At 32.4% G+C, this 26830-nt stretch overlaps 2 protein-coding genes across 3 annotated transcripts; one reads left to right on the plus strand and one right to left on the minus strand.

The window, feature by feature from the left end:
* Positions 1-1945: 1945 nt before the first annotated feature.
* On the minus strand, positions 1946-26310 carry LOC130817871 (wall-associated receptor kinase-like 2). Of its 2 annotated transcripts, none has more exons than XM_057683829.1 (2): positions 5651-5899; positions 1946-4975 (listed from the first exon to the last, which is right to left on the minus strand). In XM_057683829.1, exon 2 carries the CDS (start codon positions 4918-4920, stop codon positions 3883-3885), a length of 1038 nt encoding a protein of 345 aa, XP_057539812.1. In that variant the 5' UTR covers positions 4921-4975; positions 5651-5899; the 3' UTR covers positions 1946-3882. The 2 variants fall into 2 exon arrangements, with proteins under 2 accessions (XP_057539812.1, XP_057539813.1); XM_057683830.1 differs by lacking the exon at positions 5651-5899 and adding an exon at positions 26114-26310 and having other exon boundaries at positions 1947-4975.
* Positions 2152-3546, plus strand: LOC130818568 (probable serine/threonine-protein kinase WNK4). The gene has a single exon (XM_057684732.1). It carries the CDS (start codon positions 2152-2154, stop codon positions 3544-3546), a length of 1395 nt encoding a protein of 464 aa, XP_057540715.1.
* Positions 26311-26830: the final 520 nt, after the last annotated feature.

Genomic DNA, 26830 nt, shown 5'->3' on the forward strand with positions numbered 1-26830 from the left:
TTACACGTCGTAACTCTGAGGTTTTGGGTTTTTCACATGGTAATCAAAACTTTTAAAAAATTCACGTGGTAACCCTGAGGTTTACTAAATTGTTCCACCGTGAAATTTTTGTACATAAAAATTTATCAAATGTTAATTTCGAAGCTTTAAAACTGTTGTACGCCTATTTATACGACTCACCATTTCAAATGCCATCAGTTTCAACATTTCCTCCAAAACATAAACCTTAACTCTACCATCTTTGGATTTAGGGGAAAAAAATATGATTTCGATGAAAGATGATATAGTTAAGGTTTATATTTTGGGGGAAAAGGTTGAAACTGATGGTATTTGAAATGGTGAATCGCATAAATAGGCATACAACAGCTTTAAAGCTTATAAATTAACATTTGCTAACATTTAATATGTAAAAAGGTCACAGTGGAACAATTTGGTATATCCCAGGGTTACCACATGAGTTTTTTAACAGTTTGGGTTACTACGTGGAAAACCCAAAACCTTAGGGTTACCACGTAGAATTTCCCTTCCATTTTTTTATAAGAAAAAATTACGATGAATTATACAACTTTTCGTTAATTTTCATACAATAATATCAACTTTTAGTTAACTATGAATAATACCAAATCAGAGAGTTTTTTTCCTAAAATAATACCAACTTTAGTTTATTAACTAATTTACCAAAATTTTTTCCTATAAACCTATGCACCATATTAATATATTTTGATTGACCTAAATTTACTCCATAAGTTTACATGAACACTTTAAGTTATGTGTTATAAAAAATAAACACTAAAAAAGTTAAGATTTATAAATACAATGTCAAGTTCAGATTTTTTCCGCCAAAAAACCCATAATTGAAGTTTTTATTTTCAGTTTATTTCTATTTATATTTCTAACTGTTAATTAAAATTCTTATTCATTTCATCACCCATATTTTAGTTAGTCCAAAACTTTCTTGGTCTAAATATCAACATTATAAAAAACCATCTTTCTCAATGCCTAGACAACCTTCAATTGCGATCAAATCCCAATAAAAAAGGTTTGTTGGAGAGTGTAAGATCAAATCTGAGTATTGTTGCTCGTAAATGTGACGAGATGACCAATTAATGATACAATGTATGCATTTGTAAACTAAAATAATAATCCGCAAGGGTAAATTAGAAAAATAAATAATTGACGTTGATAATTGAAAAAAAAAATACAATTATGTACATTCAAAATTACTAAAGAGATAGACAAATAAAAAATTCTAATTTTTTGAAAGCCCTAATTTAGCTTAGAAAACTAAAACCCCTAATTTACCTTAATTTATAAAAACATCTACTATTAAGAAAACATTATTTTCCTAATTACATTACATCTCTATCCACACCATTTCCTTTACATACAATCTCAAATGTAATAGTTTTACTGTGAGACCAATTTAATTAGGTTGACACATATATATTTAGTGTGTTAAAGTGATCACTTATAATTATAAATTCGAAGTGATCAATTAGATAAATTGACTACCTATATAGAATAGTCTCATAATTTAACAATCTTAAAAAAAACGAACTGAAACATAAAAATTTAAAATTAAAACTGAATCACAAAAATGTTAAAATTAGCTAAAAAAAATAAAGTATAATATATATTATAATTGTCGATTAGCATGTGCAAAGTGGTCTACAGAACAGACCCCCGTTATCAGAGGGGCCCAAAAATCTGTTTTATACTTATTTGATTTATTGTTTCAATTAGTAAAATATATTTATACTATTTTTACACGAGAGTAACCAAAAAATAATGACTCAAATATAAATATTTTAATAAATGGAGAAAATTTTTTATATACTAATATTTAGTTTTTCTTTTCATAAATTCTAAGAGATAAAATAGACACAAGGGATTTAGGAGACGGCCTTCATTATTTTCAAAATATAAATTAAAAAACAAAAAAGAATACTCTTTCTTAGCAGCGCACGACTATAACTTCTAAAAAAACACACACGAGTGTAACGGTAATCCCAAACTATAAATCAAACCCTCAATGCTTCCTGGGTTTCACCATAACCACCGTTAATTCTCTAACATTAACGTTAAGCTCAAGCAACCATTGTCAATTATTATTGTGTTTTGTTCGTTAATTTATTGTTTCACTCTCGTATCATGGGTTTGAATTGCGACGGTGAATTCGTAATTGTGGAGACAGATCCGACGAGACGTTATGTCAGGTACGATGAAATCATCGGAGAAGGCGCATTTAAAACAGTTTACAGGGGTTTCGATGAATTTAACGGTTTAGAGATTGCTTGGAGTATAATCCAGTTACCTGATAATTTGTTCAAATCGCAGAACTATCTCGAGAGTTTATGTGCAGAATCAGTTTTGTTGAAATCATTAAAACATATTAATATTATGAGATGTTACCATTCATGGGTTGATTACCAGAAGAAGACGGTTAATATGATTACTGAACTTTTCTCATCAGGAAATATGAGTGAGTATCGTACGAAACATAATCATGTTGATAGTAAGGCCATCAAGAATTGGTCTCGACAGATTTTAAGTGGGTTGTCTTATCTTCATTGCCACGAACCACCAATTATTCATAGAGATCTTAAGTGTGATAACATCTTCATTAATGGCAACTCTGGCAAGGTCAAAATCGGAGACCTTGGGCTTTCAACGATTGTTCGACAAGGTAGTGCAATGCCGCGTGGTGCTGGTACACCTCAATTCATGGCGCCAGAGCTTTTTGAGGAAGAATATGATGAGAGAGTGGATGTGTATTCCTTTGGAATGTGTTTGCTTCAGATGGTCACTAGGGAATTACCTTACAGTGAATGTACTAACTCCGCTCAGATTTATAAGAAGGTTATCTCAACCCTTAACAAAGTGACTGATTTACAGGTGAAGGAGTTTATTGACAAGTGTTTGGCTCCTGTATCTGAAAGACCTTCTGCTATCGAGCTTTTGAATGACTCGTTTCTTGCACCGAGTGAATCTGTATTGTCGCCTTTGGATTCGAGTTTGAGATCAGAATGTAGTGTTGGTGCTGCGGACTCAGTGAAGTCATTAGATACAAAATTCATGTTACAAGGAAAGCTGATGAAGGATTCGATATTAATGGTTCTATCGTTTGTTGAAGATGCGCAGCATCTGAAAACTGTAAAGTTTTCGTATTCTCTTGAAACCGATACAGTTTATACTGTTATGGAAGAGATGGTGAAGAAGTTCGAGTTGTCAGATAACGATGCAGCATTAGTTACCGAGCTTATGAATGGATTGGTTGCAGAACTTGTACCTGCTTTTAGTGATTGCATTCCTTCAGATGCAGCACTTTTGGAGAATCATGATATCTGTGAGGAGAATAAAAAGTGTGCAAACTCTGATTTAGTGTTTGAAGTCCCGAGTTGCAATGGTGACCATACGAGAAGCAGGTCTCCGGTTTCTGCTCAACGACAGATGACGAGGAGAGGCCACAAAAATAGTAAACAGGTAACAGCAAAGGCATGTTGGAGAAGGTTGTGGAAGTTCTGTGCTTGTGGTGATAGCTTTTAGGTTTTACTCTCGATTCTATCAGTAGATAAAAAAATTTTGTAGTCAGTTCTAGTTAGTTACACACAAAAAGGTTGTGTACAACATTCATTGTAATTATAATTTAATTTACAAATACAACATTCATTGTAATTTTGAGATGATTAAAATGTAAGTTTTGATATTGTTTGATTTACTTCGGTAGTTTGGTTCATATTGTTATTGAATGTTGTGAATGCATAAAGAATCACTTACAACTTACAAATTACTTGCCTACTGATATCTTCTGCTGATTGTTCTTGATCTTGTATTTCATTTAATCAAAAGCTTGAACCTGAAATTTCAAGCACAGTTTCTGCTTTATTTACTGTTTCGTCCTTGTATGCTCCAAAGCTCACCAACAATATCAATCATAGACGGTCTCTCAGCCCCTGTCTTTGCCACACAAGTCAACGCAAGCTGTACAGTCCTTTGTATCTCATCCCTACTTGCTCGATCCAATATATTATTGTCTATCATATCAATCATGCAGTTATTTCCTACAGCTGACACAAACTCATCAACCAAGTCCCCCCCATCTCTGGACATCATAGAAGGCTGTTTTCTAGTCAATAGTTCCAACATCAAAACTCCAAAGCTATACACATCACACTTATCAGTCACCTTTTGAGTTTCTATGTATTCGGGATCAATATATCCTGGAGTTCCTTCAACAGGCCATTTCTGTGTCTCTCTTGGGGTAATGGACACTGAATAGAAAAAGTTTGATAGTTTTCCATGTAATGAATGATCCAGTACTATATTGACTGACGTTACATTCCTATGCACCACAGGCTTTAATAAGGCATTATGCATATAGGACAATGCGTAGGCTGCGTCAGTAGCAACTCTCAAACGATCTGCCCACTTAATCCTCAAGCTAGATGGAACATCGCCATGTAGAAGTTGAAAGAGGCCTCCATTTGACATGTATCCATACACTAACATTGGTATAAATGTTTCGAGGCAACAACCATAGAGTTTTACCATATTGTCATTATTCATGACCATTAATGTCGAGACTTCAGTTAAGTAGAGATCAACTAGTTTGGAATTTGGATCGACCAGTGGCGGGACTTTGACAGCTACAATACGGTCTTCAAGGATAGCTTTATAGATAGTTCCATAAGAACTACTACCAACAATGAGAGCAGGGTCATAATTGTTTGTAGCCTTCTCCATATCTTCCCTTGAGAAAATTTTAAGCTGCCCTGCTCCTTTATGTTGCCCTTGGCTAAGAGCAATTTGTTTTTCCAACAAAATACCTCCATTCTTGATAAAGTATTCCTCTTTTGAATCAAATTTTGGCCTTTTCTTGCTCTTGATCTTCTTCTTGTACGCTGTTTGAATTTGACCCATCTAAATCTGCAAGGGACGAATGCTTCTCGCCTCAATTTTCTAACTATTCCTCAGCCTGCAGAGGAAAATGTTCTTCAGCAAATTGTAATATAAGGCAGATGGTTAACTAAGTGTTACTTTTCTATTGCATTCTTCAAGGTTAAGCTATACTTCAAATTCACATTAGAGACCATTATGCATAGATGGAGGGAGTACAACTTACGCCTATTCTTTGGAGTATTTTAAGAAACATGATAGAAATGAAGATTTAACGAGCTATAAATCATTCATAACTAAAAATTTAAAAGCTACTCTACACTTCATCAATTAGTCCTTCTGCCCCTTTGAATTTGACACACTTACTAACTTAGTCCATCCCTTTAAAATTGCTTATATCATAGAAGTTATAACATCTCACATCGGAGAAATATCTTAATAACAAAAAAAGTCAGCATGAGCATACCACAAGGTTCAAGCAAGTTTCTTATTACCATTCTCCAAATTCTCTCCATGGATAACATCACATACTGTCAAATTATTTGTTGAACTTTTGAAGAATGTCTTTTGTGAATCACTTAAGCAGTTAAGTTACACGAAGACAAGACGGCAATATCCATTTAAAAGTGTTATAGATAACAAGATTAGGTGCCCATTTTAGTTTTATCACATCTCCTGTCTAGTGTTTAGAGCCTTGTGAATATATCAAGCCTTGCAATATCTATTAAGTATTAACCATAGTAGTAAAACTTACAACATCAGGCACCAAACAACATAGGCCATGATGTCAAGTAGATTTGCTGTATCTTCCATCTGACCAAGTAAACAATATCCAGCAACTATAGCACTGTAAAGTATGATGCTCATAGCTTCACTTCTCTCAAACAAAAACCATAGACTGGCTTCGGCTTCCACAACATACTCATTTTTAACATGTAAACTACCATATTGAAGGTACAAATATTAGGTACAATCTTGCGCTCTAACATTTCAATCAACAAACCCTTGGCCACAACCTGAAAGAAAGAACTGTACAGGCCCCAAGATGTATATGTCACAACATCAGAGTTCGTGCTCTGAATTTTCATATCAAAGAAATAGTCTCATCCACCCATTCAATTTTTTGAACTTTTTATCAAATTCTTCTCTAAAATCAACAAAAAAAGATTACTTTTCAAATATAACAAATTTAATATATTTTAAAACTTCTATATAAACACATACTCATTCAAGTAACGCGGATACTCAAGCTTAAGGGATTTTCCTAGAAGAGAGAAACACAAATCAACCCGACCTGGCGGTAACAAATCGTGAGGGTACCAATCCAATTCATATCGAGTCAAATATCAAACAACTAAAGTTAGTTAAAGAGAGGGATAAGAGTTGGATGAGGTTGAAGGCATTTGAATTCGGACATGGCAGAGAAGAGATAATCGAAATCATTAATAGAAAGAAGCATGGGAGAAGCAGAGATAAGAGTTGTCATGGTATCACTAACCTAACTTATTTATTTGTTTAAATTATTAATGTCATTTTACCTTAATGACCTTTGACCTTCTGGATTGACCTTGACTTTCGGTCAATGGGCCTTTGTCTGAATTCCCTATCTTCCTTGATAGGCCCATAGGCTAGTAACCTCCAAATACCCTGACCTCCCTCCAGCAAAATAACCTCCTGTTTGACCCAACTTTCCACTCTCCCTCATTGCTTGGTTATCCTTCTTCCAAGGCTGGTAACTGCCCACTGCTCCCATGATCTTCAACCTCTCCTTTCTGAAGTAACTTCCTTCTTCACCATTATAAATAGGGACAACCATCAAAGAGGAGAGGGACATCTGAAAATAATCCTCTTAAGTATCCTTACTCATACTCCACTTCATTAGCCTACCAAAATTCCAGTAATATCATCCACGGCATCTTCTTTGAAATGATCGCCAATATCGTTACGATGCTAAGAACAAACAACCACAAACAAAACAAAGTTTGACAATGTAACTAAAAGGACACAAAGATTTAAGGAGGTTCACCGAATGATGGCTACGTCCTCCGTGGTGTGTAGTTTCTGTTTATATTATATCAAAAGAATACAAACAACACTTCTTAATGAAGAATTACAATTGAGATAGAGATAAAAAAATAGAGGCTATGTGTTTGGCTTAGGAGTTGTGTTTGATATGTTTGATGTGTGAGTATGAGAGCCCTATTTATAGTACTAGGTACATGAAGATGAATAGCTCACTTGAATACATAGTTAATATTGAGTAATGAATACTATGAAATAACTCTAAGGATTTGAAAGGTCGAAAACAAGCATCCCATGCATATCAGAGGATCCGCTCGACCGGATCAGAGAGCTCGCTCGGTCGAGCGGCTCGGTCGAGCGAGTATCAGCCAAAACTGGGGCATTCTATCTGACCGCTCGACCTACCAAAATGACTCGCTCGGTCGAGCGGGTAGGTCGAGCGACCTTACTGCTTCCTCTGTCAGAATTTGATCGAGCATACAATAAATCAAACCCTTTCATTTTCTTCATTAATCTTCATTAACACCCATAATTCTTCATGAATACTCCACACATAATTACACCCATTTAGTTACCACCATCCAAGAGTCACACTCATGAATTCAACCCTTTAATGTGCACTCAAGTCACACACTACTATTCATAACAATCTCCACCTTGACTTGAGTTCACCCAAGTCAAAACATTCATCAATCCACTTCATAATAAAAAACATACACACCTCAAAATGCCCCAAGAGGGCATTACTTCAAGCAAGGAGCTAAACCTACCAAGTCAACACATAATTCAAACTTGGTAGTAGGTAATGACTTTGTCATCATGTCGGCCGGATTTTCCGTAGTGTCAATCTTTTTCAACAACACCCTTTTGTACTCAACTTCATCCCCGATGAAATTATACTTAATATCAATGTGCTTGGATCTTCCATGAAATGTATTTTGATTTCTAGCCAAATGAATTGCACTTTGACTATCACAATGCACACTTATCTCACACACTTTATTGCACATCTCATCAACAAGACCTTTAAGCCACTTTGCCTCTTTGAATGACTCGGCCACGGCTATGTACTCCGCTTCGGTTGTAGAGAGAGCAACCACATCTTGCAGCGATGATTGCCAACTTATCACCGAACCACCCAAAGTGAACACGAACCCACTTTTGGACTTTCTATTATCTAGATCACCACCATAATCCGAGTCACAAAACCCGGTTAGCTCGCTTGCATTTTTCCCATACATGAGACAAACATTTGAAGTATCTTTCAAATACCTCAATAACCACTTTAGCGCCTCCCAATGTCCCTTCCCCGAATTAGACATATATCTACTCACCAAACTCACCGCATGAGTAATGTCGGGTCTAGAACATACCATAGCATACATAACGCTACCAACGGCACTAGTGTACGGAATTCTTACCATTTGCTCTTCTTCCGCCTTTGTTTGTGGACACAAATTCTTGGATAATTTGAAATGAGAAGCAAGAGAAGTAGACACACCTTTAGCATCATCCATAGAGAAACGTTGCACAACTTTCTCAATGTATTTCCTTTGACTAAGGTATAGGATACCCTTAGCCCGATCTCTCAAAATCTCCATCCCAAGAATCTTCTTGGCTTCACTAAGATCTTTCATATCAAATTCACTTGAAAGCAACTCTTTCAAGTTCTCCACCTTAAACAAAGAACTACATGCTACTAGCATGTCATCAACATATAAGAGCAAATATAATAAAGAACCATCTTCAAACTTCTTAAAATAGACACAACTATCATAAGAACTTCTAATAAAATCATGTAAAATCATAAAGGAATCAAACCTTTTATACCATTGCCTTGGAGATTGCTTCAATCCATACAATGACCTCTTCAATCTACACACATGATTTTCCTTACCGGCTACCTCAAAACCTTCCGGTTGCTTCATAAATATTTCTTCTTCAAGCTCACCGTGAAGAAAAGCCGTCTTTACATCCAATTGATGTAATTCCAAATCCTCCATCGCCACCAAAGCAAGCAATGCCCTTATAGAAGAGTGTTTCACCACCGGTTAGAAAACCTCATGAAAATCAACACCCTCAATTTGAGAGTATCCCTTTGCAACTACCCTTGCTTTGTAGATGGGAGGAATATCACTAGAAGGACCCTCCTTCCTCTTGAATATCCACTTGCACCCCACAATTTTCTTTTTCTTTGGTGCAACAACGATATCCCAAGTTCCATTCTTTGCAAGAGACTTCATCTCTTGCTTCATAGCAATCAACCACTTGCTTGAGTCATTCGAGGCCATAGCCTCCTTGTACGTACTTGGTTCATTTAACCCTTCGACTTCGCTAGCAATGTTGAGAGCATAAACCACATAATCACACTCTTCAATATACCTCCTTGGAGCCACGATCTTCCTTCTTTGCCTAGTTGTGGACAACGGAGGAGACCTTTGTTGAACATCATCATAATTATTCTCATCATCAATATTAGAAGGTTGAACCTCCACTTGTGCATCATTATTAACATTATTAAAAGATTTTTCAATACTAGAATCAAGCATGCTATTTTCATCAAAAACATCTCTAGAAACAATTATTTTCTTTGAATCATTACACCATACCCTATACCCTTTTACACCCACTCCATATCCCACAAAAATACCTTTTCTAGACCTAGTTTCTAACTTGCCATCATTTACATGAAAGTAAGCTGGACAACCAAAAATTTTAAGACTAGAATAATTTACCGGAGTGTTGTACCACACCTCTTGTGGCGACTTGAACTTCAAGGCGGTATTAGGTGAACGGTTGATCAAATAGCATGCCGTAGCCACCGCTTCGGCTCAAAATTGCTTCCCCAAATTAACTTGTTTTAGCATGCATCTAGCCCTTTCTAACAATGTTTTATTCATCCTCTCCGCTACACCATTTTGTTGAGGACGTCCTACACAAGTTCTATGTCTAACAATACCTTCATTAGAACAATATTTGAGAAATTTACTATCAACAAATTCAAGACCATTGTCGGTTCTTAAGGTCTTGATGCTCCTACCGGTTTTCTTTTCAATCATCTTCTTCCATTCCAAGAAGACATCAAAAACTTCATTTTTTATGTTTTATAAAATAACACCAAACTTTCCTAGAGAAATCATCAATAAAGGTCAACATGTAGCTACAACCACTAAAGGAGGGCATTCGAGAAGGCCCCCACAAATCGGAATGGACATAATCTAAAATTCCGTTAGTGTTGTGAATGGCGAGTTTAAAACTAACTCTTTTGTGTTTCCCATAAACACAATGTTCACAAAAACCAAGGTTCCCAAATTTCTTCCCATCAAATAAACCTTGTTTAGAGAGTTCAAACATACCTCTTTCGCCCATGTGACCAAGCCTCAAATGCCAAAATTTGGTGTCATGATCGGACATTGTGCTTGTGGAAATATTTGCTGAGCCAAGAATGGTTGAACCTTGAAGAGCATACAAACTCCCATTCAACTTCCCCTTCATCACCACTAGTGAGCCCTTGGCAACCTTCATAACTCCACCTTCACAAGTGATTCTACACCCGATCTTATCAAGAGTACCCAAAGACAAAAGATTCTTTTTCAACCCCGGGACATACCTTACATCGGTTAAGGTCCTCACAATCCCATCATACATCTTCACTCTAATGCTCCCAATCCCAACAACCTTACAAGTAGTGTTGTTTCCCATGGTAACATTTCCTCCATCAACACTTTCAAAAATATGGAAGAAAGTTTTGTTGGGAGTCATGTGGAATGTGCACCCCGAATCAAGAATCCATTCATTATTTTCTTTGTACTCATGAGTGGCAACAAGAACATCACCATCATCACTATCATTCACATAACTAGCATTAGCATTGCTAGTTCCTTCCCTAGCCTCTTCCTCAAGCTTTTTCTTTAACTTCCAACAATCCTTCTTGATGTGGCCCTTAAGCTTGCAATAGTTACAAGTTTTATTTTTATTTGGCCTCACGGACTTGGACCTCCCTTTACCCTTGTTTCCACTCCTACTAGTGGAACCTTTCTCTTGTGACCTCCCTCTCACAAACAACCCATCACTAGCATTGCTTGGTGACTTTTGTGACAATTGCGAATCAATAAGGTCCCTTTGTGTTAAGGCACTCTTCACATCATCACTACTCAAATTATCTCTACCATAGAGTAGAGTTTCTCTAAAATTTTTATAAGAAGGGGGTAGAGAACATAAAAGATAAATTGCCAAGTCTTCATCATCAAGATTGACATTAATATTTTGCAAATCCATAATAATGGAATAAAACTCATCTAAGTGAGGTTTCAAAGGTTTACCTTCCTCCAAGCGTAAATCGTAGAGTCTACTTTTCAAAAGTAGCCTATTCGTAACACTCTTGGCCATGTAGAGTGATTCCAACTTCTTCCATATACTCTTGGTTGTTGTTTCTTTAACAACCTCTCTTAGCACTTCATTGGAAAGGCATAATTGGATTGCCGATAATGCCTTAGTGTCTATCTCTTCTCATCTCGATGCGGACATTCCTTCCGGCATCTTATCTACACCATCAATGGCCTTATGCACACCATTTTGGATCAAAATGGCTCTCATTTTGACTTGTCATAAGCCAAAGTTTACATTCCTATCAAACTTCTCAATGTCGAGCTTCATTGTAGTCATGATTTTCAAGTAATAATTTCTTAAAACACCGTAAAAGAAACCTGGCTCTGATACCAATTGAAATGATCGCCAATATCGTTACGATGCTAAGAACAAACAACCACAAACAAAACAAAGTTTGACAATGTAACTAAAAGGACACAAAGATTTAAGGAGGTTCACCGAATGATGGCTACATCCTCCGTGGTGTGTAGTTTCTGTTTATATTATATCAAAAGAATACAAACAACACTTCTTAATGAAGAATTACAATTGAGATAGAGATAAAAAAATAGAGGCTATGTGTTTGGCTTAGGAGTTGTGTTTGATATGTTTGATGTGTGAGTATGAGAGCCCTATTTATAGTACTAGGTACATGAAGATGAATAGCTCACTTGAATACATAGTTAATATTGAGTAATGAATACTATGAAATAACTCTAAGGATTTGAAAGGTCGAAAACAAGCATCCTATGCATATTAGAGGATCCGCTCGACCGGATCAGAGAGCTCGCTCGGTCGAGCGGCTCGGTCGAGCGAGTATCAGCCAAAACTGGGGCATTCTGTCTGACCGCTCGACCTACCAAAATGACTCGCTCGGTCGAGCGGGTAGGTCGAGCGACCTTACTGCTTCCTCTGTCAGAATTTGATCGAGCATACAATAAATCAAACCCTTTCATTTTCTTCATTAATCTTCATTAACACCCATAATTCTTCATGAATACTCCACACATAATTACACCCATTTAGTTACCACCATCCAAGAGTCACACTCATGAATTCAACCCTTTAATGTGCACTCAAGTCACACACTACCATTCATAACATTCTTGCATTCAATTTATAATCATCTACTCAATATTCTCATATCCACGTTCTAACTTGAGCGTCGGTGGGGTTTTCCGGGAGATCACCCCCGGACAAGGCTAACGTGTTGTTTTGCAGGAATTTAAGTCGCTTCCTTCCACAGAACGCCGCTCTAGATAACAAATCTACTAACGGTATTTCAAGTGTTTTCCACTTCCTCGTTTCAAGACCGAAACAAGAGTAGTTAGTAGTTAGTTCGTCTGGTTAATCCAAATCTCCATTCTAAGAACACAATTCTCCAAGAGCAAGTGTTTTATGATTGTATGAGACTATTTCTTGAAACTATCCTTCTTCAAAGTTGAAACCAACCAAAAGAAAACAAAAATTAAACACTCGCATCTTCTATTCTCTTAATATCAACATCTTTTTTGAAATCATTTGAATTTTAAATTTCAAAAACTCATCCCCATCTACACAAAAATACTAATATACATCAAGTAAAGGAGGAAACAAAAATTTATTAAGAGTTATCAGTTCGATAGCTTTTCGTATCAAGCACGATTTTTGAATTATTTAAATAAAAAATTAGTAATCTTATATATGTAATTAAGTTATTATATGACTCTTAACTTCTTAAGTATGTTGAAATTATAAATTGATTTGTTTTAAAACGGTAAAAGTATTATTATTAGATTGAGATACATATTATTAATATATTACTATATAAAACATAATCATAAAATTATGCACTAAATAATATGGATTATAAGTAATTACTAGAGCTGTTCAAAAGTGACCCGACCCGAAAATCCAATCCGAAACCGAAAGTTAACCGACCCGAAAATGTGTTCCTTTTTTATGTTTATCGAACCAACATTACTCGACCCGAAACTATACACGAACCGGTTGACAACCGAAAATGGGAAAACTGAACCCAAGCTGTAACCGATTTTTCTAACCGACATATAACCGTTAACCGAGATTACCCGAACCTAATAATGGCCGACCCGAATCATATCCGACCCGAATCATGCTGGAGACTGAACTTGATCCGGTTAAAACCGACTTAACTCGAACGAAATTTAGATCGAACTATTGTAAACCTGAACCAATTTTTTACATAGAAGTATGATCGACTCATATTCAATCATCTTATTAGTTATTTTAATAAAATAAATTTTATAAATACATGGTTTCATATATTTAGAGTTAATAATCAATGGTTAATGTTTATTTAACTACTTCTAATCGAATTAGATGAAAATTGATAGAACTTTATAATTTTAATTTCTGGTTAAACAAGTAAAAGTAACAATGTAATAATGATCACTAATTGATTTTGCATTTTCACTATTTTGCTTTAAGTAAAGGAACCTTATCATCAATTAAAAAATGACTAACAACTTAATCTGATACTAACTCGATCAATACTAATTAGTAATTCGCAATTCGTAGCCGATGAAAAATACCTTGACCCGATTTGTACCTGGAAAACCGAACCAATTATTAACCGATGACAACCTGAGACCGATTGAAACTCAATACGAACTTCAACCGACACCGAACTGATGCTAACCGATCTTCAACCAAACCGTGACTAACCGACCCGACCCGAGTGTGGCCCGTCGCAACACGCATTCAAAATATAACCGATCCGAAATACAATCGAATCGAATGGCGCCCATCCGAAACCGACCCGATCACCCGAATGAACATCTCTAGTAATTACATAAAATAATAGATAATTTCTACGCATAAAAAATAATATAAAAATATTTTAAATGTTTAATGTCTGTGTAAAACCTTTAAATAAGTTTTCAGTCTAAAGAATATATTTTTTACTATAACAATTAACATATAACTTAATTAAAGTATTTTTGTATCATAAACTTGTCAAACATAGGTGATAAAATTATCATTTGAAATTTATTTCATCGACATCTTATCCTAATTGTTAAATATTAATTATTATTTACTTAAATAATTGATGTGTAATCTATTTAATTTGTCATTTAATATAGCCATGTAAGTGATACACAGTATTATCTATGAAAAACTTTCAAAATTATTTTCTTTTCTTACTTTATTATAAATTTATTTTAATAAAAATTTAGTAATTTACATAAATTATTAATATGTTATTCAATAATTATCCATTCTAATTAAAAGATATTACATATTTTAGATGATTGTAGATGGTAAAAAGTTAGTAAATAAGGTAAAATTTTAAAATCTTTTGTAACTAATCAATCAAATAAATCTAATCAAAAAGATATTACATGATACGCTAAAAAATATTTTCCTAATAAGAAAATGTAAAGAGTGGAAATTTTTTTATTGTAAAGTCGATAATGTGTCCTAATCGTTTTTTCATTAGTATATTGTATACATTAAGATAAAGAAAACGAAAAAAGGAGGAAAGCTTTGTGTCGCTTTACAGGTGTGTTTGTTTATGGGCTGGCCCATATGACCGTCTCAGTCGCGTCTAAGTTTTTGTGAATTGAAACAATCGCATTGAAGATTCAATTCTCTTAAGTGATGGTAATTTAAAACACACATTAAATTTGAAAAATAAATTAAGTAATTACATTTAGTTGTTTAAGTTGGTCCAAAAATGATATTAAATATTAAGTGATTAATTGACAAATTATTTAAGTTCGAAATATATTTAATTGAGATTAAATTAAATGACTTAAGATAATTTAAATTTAAACTTTTGAATAAGATTAGATTTGAATTTGAATTAAATAAAGGTATGTTCAAGACATTTAAATATTTGTTTAAATTATAAGTTTGTGTTTAAATTTTGAATACATTAAACGTTGAATATGCTATTACACGGTTTATATTTGAATATTTTAAATTTGTTGTTTTGAAATTAAGCTATACTAATTATAGGCTTTCCTATAAATAAGATGACAATTTAAATTGACACTATAAATAGGAAAAGACAATTTAAATTGATGCTAAAAATAAGAATTAAATTTGAATAAAGTTTTACACGTTGTATTATGTGGTTTTGCTGAAATTTTCAATATCTTGTATGAGTTCTAACGTGGCAGCACAGCAATGGTTGTTAATAACAAAATATAGCACACAATGACGTAATTATATGAGCTGTCAGTGCAACTTCAGTTTGAGTTAAAATTCAATATCTTGTAGACTGGCGCAGATTAACCAGGTCAATGAAATTGACCGATGAAGCTTTCTTGCTCTACAAGGATATGTTGAGGCGTGCCATATATAAATATAAGGCTTCATTCAAGGATTAAGATTGCAGCACTTCTTACAATTTGCTCTCTTGTTGAATTAAGATCTAAACGTTCATAAAGTGTAGTAATTCTTGGGTCATCTAACTCTTACATTTTTTAATAGGATTTAGTGTTAAAAAAAAAGAGTTAGAACTTTGATTGATTGATACGCCTAACCTTGGAATACTTTTTAAAGTGTTCAACTTGTAATCTCTATTGTGGGATTGGGATTTATGCTTTTATTAAGGGAACTTGTAAGACGTTCTTCAAGGAGAAGAACGTGATGAGAGAAGATAGAGAGATCTTCTAGATTGTCTTAAAGTTCATTAATAAAAGGCGTTGAATCCTACGAGTTGGAAGAGAACCTATAGGTGGGAAGTAGGTTGTTTAGAACCAAACCTCGTTAACATATGTGTGTTATTGTTTAAGTTCATTTTCGCACTTGCGTTATTGATTTATCAATCGACCTAAAATTGTTCTAGAAAATAGTTTTGAATGGCCACCCAAGCTCTTGAGCTAACCTTCTAGACAAAAATTTTAAACGGGCATACTCTCTATTCACCCCCTCCCCTCTAGAGAGTAATCGATCTCCTATCAACTTTCACGCATTATTATGAGGTTTCATTAGTCGTTTTTAGCACCTAAATTTTTTATATATGTTTGTTCGTTACTAATTATAATTTAATTAGTGACGGTAGTAAATTGAAAAATCTCTACGATTATTAGAAACTTGTTAATTCGTAACGTGATTATGAATCGTAACAAGTAACGTAAACTTTGGAGGTAAAACTTAAAGTTGAGCAACTACCCATAACAGTTTGAGAAAATTTTAATTATTACCCGACCATGTTACTAACCATGATGGGAGTAAATTAAATATTTCATACACATATACAAGTGATTTTTAAACATGAAGTACAAGTTACATAACTTGTTACATGTACAACAATTTTTACCCAAACTTTAAACTCTATCATCATCATACCCAGTGTATCTAGCTCATAGGAAAACTGTGATCAGGGTCTGGGAAAGGAAGGAGGACGGCAACTCATACCCATAAAGGAGAATGCGGTCAAAGAGTCCCTCGGCTCAAGAAATATCTTCAAAGGGTAGAATATAAAATAGTTGTTAACTATAACTAACCTTCTAATTAAAAACTCTTAAATTATGTAACCTTAAAGAATTTGTCAACTTAATTATTCAGCTAACTTCAATATTTACAAAATAATAATTAAAATCTTATTTAGAATAATTTTACAATGATAATTATGATGAAGAAAATTATAGAAATATATATTTTGAACATGCCATCAATAAAGTGTTTGTGTATAAGTACACCGTATCATCATTTCATAGAAGGAAGTTTGATATAATGTTTGCACAATAATTTAGCCTCTATTTAGTAAACCTTAAATATAATATATACTCAGATTAATCGATCCATTTAGGAAAGAAAAATTATGATTAGTAAAAATTATTTTTTATTAGCAAATATTATTTTAATCAGTGAAATAGAATTATTTTACTTATGATCGTTTACCCAAACTTTGAACTATCTTAGAGAAACCTTTCTTACGCTATTTTAGGCCAAATTGAGGACAAAAAGCACCCCAAATCAGCAGCCAATATGTTTGTCCCCAATCCCCTTAGTAGCTCCTTGTTCACTTGCACACACAAGCCAATCACACTACCCAAAACCCCTTTTGTTCTACACAAATATTTGAAGCAAAAACACTCTATTTTTTGAATAATGAATCAACCATAAACCCCAACACATTTGCTTTCAAGTTCATCCGTGAACAAACACTAGAATCGTTCAAACTTTCAACTATTAAAATACCTTCTTTTCTCATCAAACCTTCTTCAAAAACCCATCTAAAACTTCTGAAAATTTATGTTTATAAACTCAAATCTTCCATAAAAATAATCTTCATTTCAAGAGCTTTTCATAGACACCAAACTTGAAGAAATTCATCAAGTATAGAGTAAGTTACGTTCATTTCTTTCTTCCACTACTTTTTGTTAGAACTTGTTCATGTAAAACATTTTTTTACATGAATCCTTCTATAAATTAAGATCATTATAAAATGGGTGTTTTATTTCTAAGACTAAGAAAATCATCCCTTATAAATCTATAAAAATCGGCTATATAGAAAATAAGAAGATGAATTTCAACAAACATATAAATTTTCTTACTTTAAGGAATTAAGTAAAATTATGAGACAGGATTAAGTATGTTGCTCAACATAATAAGTATACTCCAAATATGTTAAAATCATCACAAGAATTAATTTAACAACTCCAACTAAGGAAAGTTAAGTGCAAGTTAGAAATCTAAAATTATTATTGATTTTTAGATGAATGCACTATGTTTAGTTGAAGAGTTGGAGTTGACACTTGAAGGGCAAGGACCCGAAGTTGGAACCACTTCTAAGAATGTATAGGAGCTTACGTGGGAGCTTACGGAATATTTATATAGGCTTGGAGTTGAGGTATATTATATAGGGTGATTTTCAAAGGATTTAAGAACAATTTGGAAAGTTTGTGTTATAAATTTGTTTTTAAAAATGAAATTCCCAAAGAGAAGTTCTTAAATCAAAGAGAAGTTCTTAAATCTTGAAAAATGATATCAAAATGATAATTTTAAATATGGAATAATTTATTACATGTATTATTATTGTGGGCATCATACATGTTAATTTTATGAATTGTTGTATGTTTAAAGGCATGTTTAACACTACTTTGTGAAAGTTATTGTGATGGAAATGATTATATGAGCTTTGAAAATATTTGAAATTCATTTTAAAAGTAATTTCCAGTAGCTATATGTTAAAAAATCTCTTGGATATTTTTGTTGAAATTTATTCGTTAAATTGATATTTTAATGGATTTTAAGGTGTTAAATACTCTTATTATAAAACATGGTATTAGATAAACTTTTGATCATCAAAAATAATTAATAAAACCATATTATAATGTCTGCAACAAGATTTGGCCAGAATATATTTAGTTTGGAATTTTTCATGATTTTGAGCAATCCTTAAATTATTTATCGGTAAATTGTGAAATAGTAAAATATAAAATAATTACAAAATAGAGACATATGGATTTGAAATTTTTATCACATACTCATATGGACAGTAACTAAAATTGGTTAAACTACGGGAAGATTTTGTTGAAGTTAAAGACCTTAATAATTTTTACACGGTTATTAATAATCGGTAAGTTAGAAAACGGTAAAATATAAAATAAATACTAAATAATGTCTTTTAGACATGCAAATTTTATGAGACATTTATATAAATATTAGATACATGTTGAAAATTTTATATGGATTTTCGTGACCATATATAGACTTAAATAAATTTTATTCTGTTTATCGGTAAAATAACGATATTAATTATTAAAAATACCCCACATGATTTTAATGGTTATTTAAAATTTTATACCCCTTAAAATAGCTTCTGGAACATCATAGACTTTTTATATATTTTATTCGGACTCAAATAATTTTAAACCTATTTTATTCTATTTATCGATAAAATGTCTATACAAAATAATAAAACATCATACTTTTATAAGTTTGAATAGCCTAATAAACATGTTATATGCCTTATGGAACTTTGATGTATTTTATTAAGCTAATTATTAATTATTTACTAATTTATCAAACTAATAATAACTTGTTGAATTATTAAAAGGTGTAATATTAATAATTAAATTTGAGTAAAAATAGAACTATATAAAAAAATTATAATTGTATTAGTAACCTACTGCCTCATAGTATAAAACAATTTTAATTTAGATGGTTTATAAATTTCATGGATTTAAGACATCATTTAAATAACAGTAAATACCTAAATTGTTGAAAGTAATTGTAAAATCGTTATAAATTGAGATAACGAATTATAATCTGATGGGACCACCTTAAATTCATTTTAAATAAGGTATTATAATTACTTGATTAATTTGGGCCTTGTTGGAGAATTAATATGTATTTTGTAAACCAATTAGCGATTTTATTACCGGCAAAACTATCTCGTATCTAAGAAAATAGTGTTTTATGAAATCTTCTGTGATAATGATTTTATAGACTTACGAAATATATTCTAGTTGTTTTGAATGAATTTCAAAACTTTTTTAAGTTATATTTACTTTAAGAAGGATTGAAACGAAACATTTTATTGGTTTCCTTGAAAAATTGTATTGAACTTTAATCACTTTTTGTTACAATGCATTTTCATACGTGCTAGTGATGCCCCAATATAATACAAAGGTTATGTTTGAGGATATGATTATGCTAAGTATGTTTTACCATGTGGGAAAGATTATGATTTGATTTTGCTATGTCGCAATAAAGTATGTTTTGCTATGTTGCAAATAAAAGATGTTTATCATATGAAAAAAGTTAATATTTTTGACTTTTCAAATGCAATTGAAATTACTAGATATATATTACATACAAAAATGTTTTAGCCCAAATGGCGGGTACATATGCCACAACAAATGTTTTGTGCATGATTAAACGACTCACCAATGCTGAGCGCGTATTGTTTACAATACCATTGTTTTACACTTGCCGGACATGTCGCGGACGGTAAACCAACTACCAAATGAGTCACAGGATGACTTATAGAGTACCCATGCAAACTTATGATATGAGTTTGAAATTGATTTGGATCCATTGAGATCTTATGATTTTTGATGAAAAATGAGAATTTGAAATTATTATAGAACCATCGAACTGGGTTTGAATGATAATATGATTTATCAAATGAAAAAAGGATATTTCAAAATGAATTTACTCAAATAAAAAGGGTTTTAATAACTTGTTTGACGGACACTAGTGTGTTTATACTCAGCCTTTTTGCTGATACTATGCTTTGTATGTTTTTTTTTCCAGTGGTTTTGTTTTTAGAGTAAACCCCTATGGCACCTTGACGGAAAATGGATATGCGAGTGGAAGATGAACCCGAGTTGGAATATGACTACCCTTTTGTTAAGATCTCTTTATTGTATTTGAGAGACTATTAGTTTAGTTGTTTAGGTTTGGACTATTTTAAGGATGTAATTTAAACTTTGGACTTATTTCGATTTAGTTGTAATTTTCCTTTATTTTAGACAGTTAAAACTTTTGTTATATTGCTTTGGTTTGGGTTCAAGTATTCTTCTTGGACATTGGTTTATCCTTTAAGTAACCCCTTAATTGTGTTGGCAAAATTTAGCTTCCGCTTGATTAATACTAAATTCCAGTTAGTGTTTGCCTTCATAATTCGAGGCGGTTACAATTGGTTTCAGAGCCAAGGCTTCAGAAGCTTGTCTAAAATACTAGGAAAATTGGAGAACTAGTTTAACTTAGAGAAGTTGAAGTTCGGAGTAACTAATGGAAGTCATTAGGAAATGAACTGATAATTAAAGGATTATTGGTAAAGAAAGGATTTAAATTGTAAGTTTAACTTAAATCAGATTTATCGACTAAATACCGTTAGTAAACTAGGTGTCTTAAAAGTTCCTTGTAAGCAAATCATGATCTAATTATGTGGCTAAGTTGCCTAAGCATGATGGTAAATTAAGTTGAAGGTAAAGTCGTCATTAAAAGTGTTGAAACTATTGAATAAGTTATCCAATAGGATGGAAATTGATTAAGCTAGTAAGCTACTAATTCAATAAAAGTTAAGAAAGAGTGTTATGCATGTGCATATCTATTTGTGTTAAAGACATAATTATTAATTAGTTGTTACCTCATGACAAGAACCAAGAAGAAATTGGGGAGGGAATGGATCCCCAAGCCCAGTTGAATCTCCTAACCGAGCAACTTAGAGTCATGCAAGAGACAATGCTCAATTACTGCATCTCATAGCCAACCAACATGCTAGTGTGGATGAAGAGACTAAGTTCTACAATTAACTCCATACTTATAGAAAAATCTATAATTAGTTTAACTTGTTTGCCAAGCAAATTATTTATTCAAATTAATCACGTAATAAGACCTGTAAATACTTATTAAAACAAACATTTAAATTTAAAACCAAATTTAACTTTATCTTATAAAGACATTTAACTTAAGTCATCTTATTTCAAACATAATTCAACATATTTTGGACTTAAATTATTTATCAATTAATCACCTTATATCTAATCTGATTTTGGACCTATTTACAACTAAATATAATTATCTAATTTATTTGTTTAATTTAATATGTATTTTGAATATCATCATTTAAATGAGTTAAGTCTTCAGTGATCAAATAAAAACTATAAGTATACATTGGGTAAACCGAATACAATGAGTTTCAACGCGATACCGTATCATTTGAGAACTTTTGATTCACCAAAAAGTGAGTCTTTTGAGAAAATCGTCCTTTTGCGTCAGCCCAATGAATTTATAAAAAAATCAAATACAAAACGTAAAGAATAAAAAATAACACCCATCCCTTACTTTCATCATTTTCTCTTTTCGTTCTCATCATCAAGAAATTAAATTTTCTTTTCTCTTATATATTGTGCCATTATCTTTCTAAATTCTTGCTCAATTTCAGTTTTTTGTTATTTCTTGTTGACCTTAATTTGCACGTAATGTTAATCTTGCTTTATTTTCATGTGTTTTTAAGTTTTTATTTTTTAGGGGGTTAGGCTTGTAGATTTTTTTAAGTTTTAATTTGTTTTGTTATAGGTTATGACTTTAGATTTATGTTTTTCAAGCAACATTTCTTAGTCTGTGGACAATGATGCACCATTTTTAATTGATTTTCTAGGGGACCAGAGGAGGTAAGAGGGCATATTCCCAACGTCCAAAGCCATGATTAATATGAGTTAAACAGAGGCATAACCACAAATGAAGTTAAAGCTCTTTAAGAGATGGGGCGAGCCAAGGCAACCGATCCTGACAGCATCTTGATTGAGGTATGGAGATGTTTAAGAGAAGATGTCATTCAATGGTAGACTAACCTTTTCAATGTTATTTGGAAGACACATAGCATGCCCGAAGAATAGAGGAGCACTGCACTTATCCCTTTATGTAAAAACAAAGGCGACGCACAAATTTGTGGGAATTATAGAGGGATTAAACTCCTCATCTACGCAATAAATTTGTGGGAAAGAGTGATAGAGAAGAGGATCAGATAAGAGGCGATGATTAGGGAACATCAATTTGGTTTTATGCTAGGGATATCTACCATTATACTGATGAAAAATATAGGGAGAGGAAAAAGGATTTACATATGGTGCTTATAGATTTGGAGAAGGCTTATGATAGCATACCACGATGTATCATCTGGTAGAGTCTAGAGGCTAAAGGAGTCTCGCGGATTCATATTGAAGCTATACGAGACATGTATGATAAAGCATCAACTAACATACAAACACCCGTTGGGATTACAAAATCTTTCCCAGTTAGAGTAGGCTTACATAATGGATCGACACTAAGCCCTTTCCTTTTTGTAGTAATCATAGATAAGCTCTCTAGGTCTATCTGGGAGAGTGTGCCATAGTACATGCTATTCACTGACAATATAGTATTGGTCGCAGAAACTAGCGAAGAGGCTAACACTAGATAAGAAGAATGGAGGACAGTTTTAGAAAGACAAGGGTTGCGTATAAGTCGTACAAAGACAGAATATTTGAGATGCAATTTTAGTGGCAATGAGCAACATGATGGCACAGACATGACAATTGGAAAAGATGTAGTTGCAAGTATGACTAAGATCAAGTATCTAGGGTCTGTTATCCAAAGTGATTGAGAGATAGATGGAGATGTTACGCATCGTATACAAGCGAGTTAGCTTAAGTGGTGATCGACTACTGGAGTGTTATGTGATAAGAAGTTTTCGATTAGACTGAAAGCAAAGTTAACAAAGTTGCCATTAGGCCAGCTTTATTGTAGGGGACAAAGTGTTCGCCTGTTAAGAATATCCATGAACAAAAGATGAAAGTGGCAGAGATAAAAATGCTGAGATGGATATACTGTAACACAATAATGGATAAAATCAAGAACCAGGAGTTTAGAGAGAAGTAAGGCATTGCCCCATTATCTGCTAAAATGCGTGAAAATAGGTTAAGAGGGTTTGGACATGTGCAAAGAAAGACTGTCGGCTGTCACATTAGAAGGATAAAAAGCATCATAGTGGAGGGTAAGAGAACTCGAGGAAGACCTAAAAAAACGTAGGTTGAGCAAACAAAGAGCGACCTAAGTGAGCTGCGCCTCTCCCTGGACCTGACTAGGAATAGGAATAGTTGGAGACGTCAGATCCATATTTTAGATTACTGATAGTTTCTTTAGTTGTCTTCTTGTTGATTCGTACCTTTTTTATGTAGCTATTCCTTAGTGAAAATGTCGTCACCCATATTCTTTTTATGTAGGGCTCTCATATGTTTAGGGGTAAAATCGATCGCTTTCCTCTAGTCCTCCCTGTGAAAGGAGTAACAGATATTGATTGTCCGTCACATTGCCTCACCCAGACCCTGCTTCCAAGCGGGACATTAGGTATGATGATGATGATGATACAGCAAGTGGTGGTGACAATGTTGATACTCTCAATGATGGTGATGAGAAGCAATCAAATTTTGTTAATAAGGACATTAAGAGGAAAAAGAGAGCCTCTGGTAAGGCCTCCATCAAAGAAAGAAAGCGCAAAAGTTAGTATAAAAGGGCTAAGATGTGTGTCATAAGGCTTTAAACTAAGGAGGGAGTGCAAGTTTTCTTGTTCAATTGATATTCTAGGACTTAAGTAGGCTTCTTCAAGTAGTTTTCTTCTGTTGAGCATGCATATCAGCAATTACATTAGGGGTTTATAGATCTTAAAGTAGGTGTTATTAATCAAACTTAAGTGTTTATTTTATTGAAAGTAGGTGTTTATATGGTTAATTAGGTATTTATAATATTGAAAGTTGGTGTTTGTAGTATTAAAATTAATTAGGTGTTTGTAGTAGTATTAAAATTAACTAGGTGTTTATAGTGATTATTATTGTAGAAATTTATACTCCCTTCCTTTTTTTTGGTTTGTCCACTTTACTTTTTGCAAACATTTTAAAGCAAATTTTGAGTCTTGATATTTCTTAGTGCGCATTGTAAAAATTGTAAATATTATATATTAATTTCTTTGCATCAAGAAGAATCGAACAAGATTCTATATAAATATATTTTGTCTTCAATATATACTTCAAAAATCAAATTTAAATTTCTCTCTCCTAAAGTAGAAAAACATAAAATAGACAAACAAAAAGGAGTGGAGAGTGTAATAATTGCAGTAGATGTTTATAGTGACTATAGTAGGTATTTAAAATTTGTATAGTATATGCTTGTAAGTTTTAAAGTAGATGTTTAATTATAAAGGTTAATGTAGGTGCTTGTAGTGTTGAAAGTAGGTGTATATGGTAGCTATTTCTAACAATTATAGTAGGTGTTTTGAGTTTCTATAGTAGTTACTTTTTATGTATATAGTAGATGTTTTGTAAATGCATCATGCTTTGTGTTGAGTATGATATTATGAATGCATAGAAGTTTTAGTTGATATATTTTTAATTTGTGTTGCAATGCTGATGAAAGTGTGTATACTAGTTGCAAACCCTATTTATATATTTGCATTTTGAAAAAAAAAAGGAATTAAAACACTCTTTTACTAAAATTCAAGTGAGAACTAATCTTTTATGAAAACACTGAAAACAATAATCTCTCAAACGTAACACTGTTTAAACTCAAAAATAAAAACCTTTTTATGTATAAAAAAACAACACTTTTATTTGTTGATTTAACATTTTTTTTCCAAAATTTTTTAGAAAAATATATTTACTCTATAGAATAACACTTTTTTCTAAAAATTTTAAACTTTTTTTTGTGTAAAAAGTAACACTATTTTCCTAAATTTCTGTGTAACACAAAAGCAACACTATAAAGTAACACTTACGTGGAACACATTTTTTTTTGACAAAAAGTAACATGTTGATTTATGTAAAATGTATCACTTTTTTATCATGCTTTTTATTTTATTTTTGATTGAAATTCTTTCTTATAATAATATTTTTCAAAAAGTAACATGGTTTTCACGGTCTCATATAAATTTAATCCTTACTTGAAAATTTTCATATCAAAATAATCAATTTTAGTATCAAAATTCGAAAATTTTAACCATTAAATGACTCCTTAAACTTCTCATCATTAATTTCTCATTAATCCTCCAACATATTCAATTTCACCATTAATTGACCCCTTAAACTTTCCACCATACCAAAATTTCAAACAAATATTAGAATTCATCTTTAATCAACAAATATCAAATGTAACCCTAAATTAATCAATGAAATTTAGAACAACCATTAAAACACAAAGAACATACACAAAAATTAACAAACAACATAAACTACATTTTAGTATCAAAATTGGAAAATTTTAACAGTTTAAAGTGGGTAAAAAGCTATGTGAATTTAAAATTTAAAGTGAGGGAAATATTTATTATCACATAAAAGAAAGAGGAATAAAATTTATTTTAAAAAAATACCTTGTTTTAATGGTAATTGAACTACAGCATGCATCCACAAGTACTCCACAACAATGGAGTTTTGAAACAGTAGAATAGTGGGTAAAAGGCTTTGTTAATTTGAGAGAGTAAGTGAATGGTTGTGTAAGGTTAAAGGGGTGAGTTGATTAAGTAATACAGCTGGTTTTTACTACTTCTCCACTAAAATTAATTTATCCGATTATACGTTATTTTGGACGGTTGAGAGTTTTGAATAATAATCAATAGTTGGGAGTTTTATATTTAAATCGAGAATAGTTAGGAGTTTTTAAAATAATTTTTCCAAAAAGAATATACATGTAAATCTTTATTTTAATTTAGATAATAAATCATTATCACATAATGAATAAGTTAACTAATTTGACTATTTTTTCAATTCAATCTTCCCTCCTATCTATCATTGTTGAAGACTTTGAACTTTATTTGTCTTAATTATCAATAATTACTATGAGTATATGTTTTAATATTGTTGTGTAATAAATTATTGATTCACTTTGATAATGATAATATCATAATACATACAAAGATTTAATAATTAAGTTTATGTTTATAATGAATTAATTTTCTAGCCTTTTTTTGTCTTTTCTCAATATTTATAATTTTTTTCAGTTAGAGATTAAATATATAATTAATTCAAGTACATCATTTTTGTTGTGATTGATATAACCACACAATGAATGCATTGTCATGTGGATTTAT

The sequence above is a fragment of the Amaranthus tricolor genome, chromosome 7 (genome assembly GCF_026212465.1).
Source record: "Amaranthus tricolor cultivar Red isolate AtriRed21 chromosome 7, ASM2621246v1, whole genome shotgun sequence".
Lineage (NCBI taxonomy): Eukaryota > Viridiplantae > Streptophyta > Magnoliopsida > Caryophyllales > Amaranthaceae > Amaranthus > Amaranthus tricolor.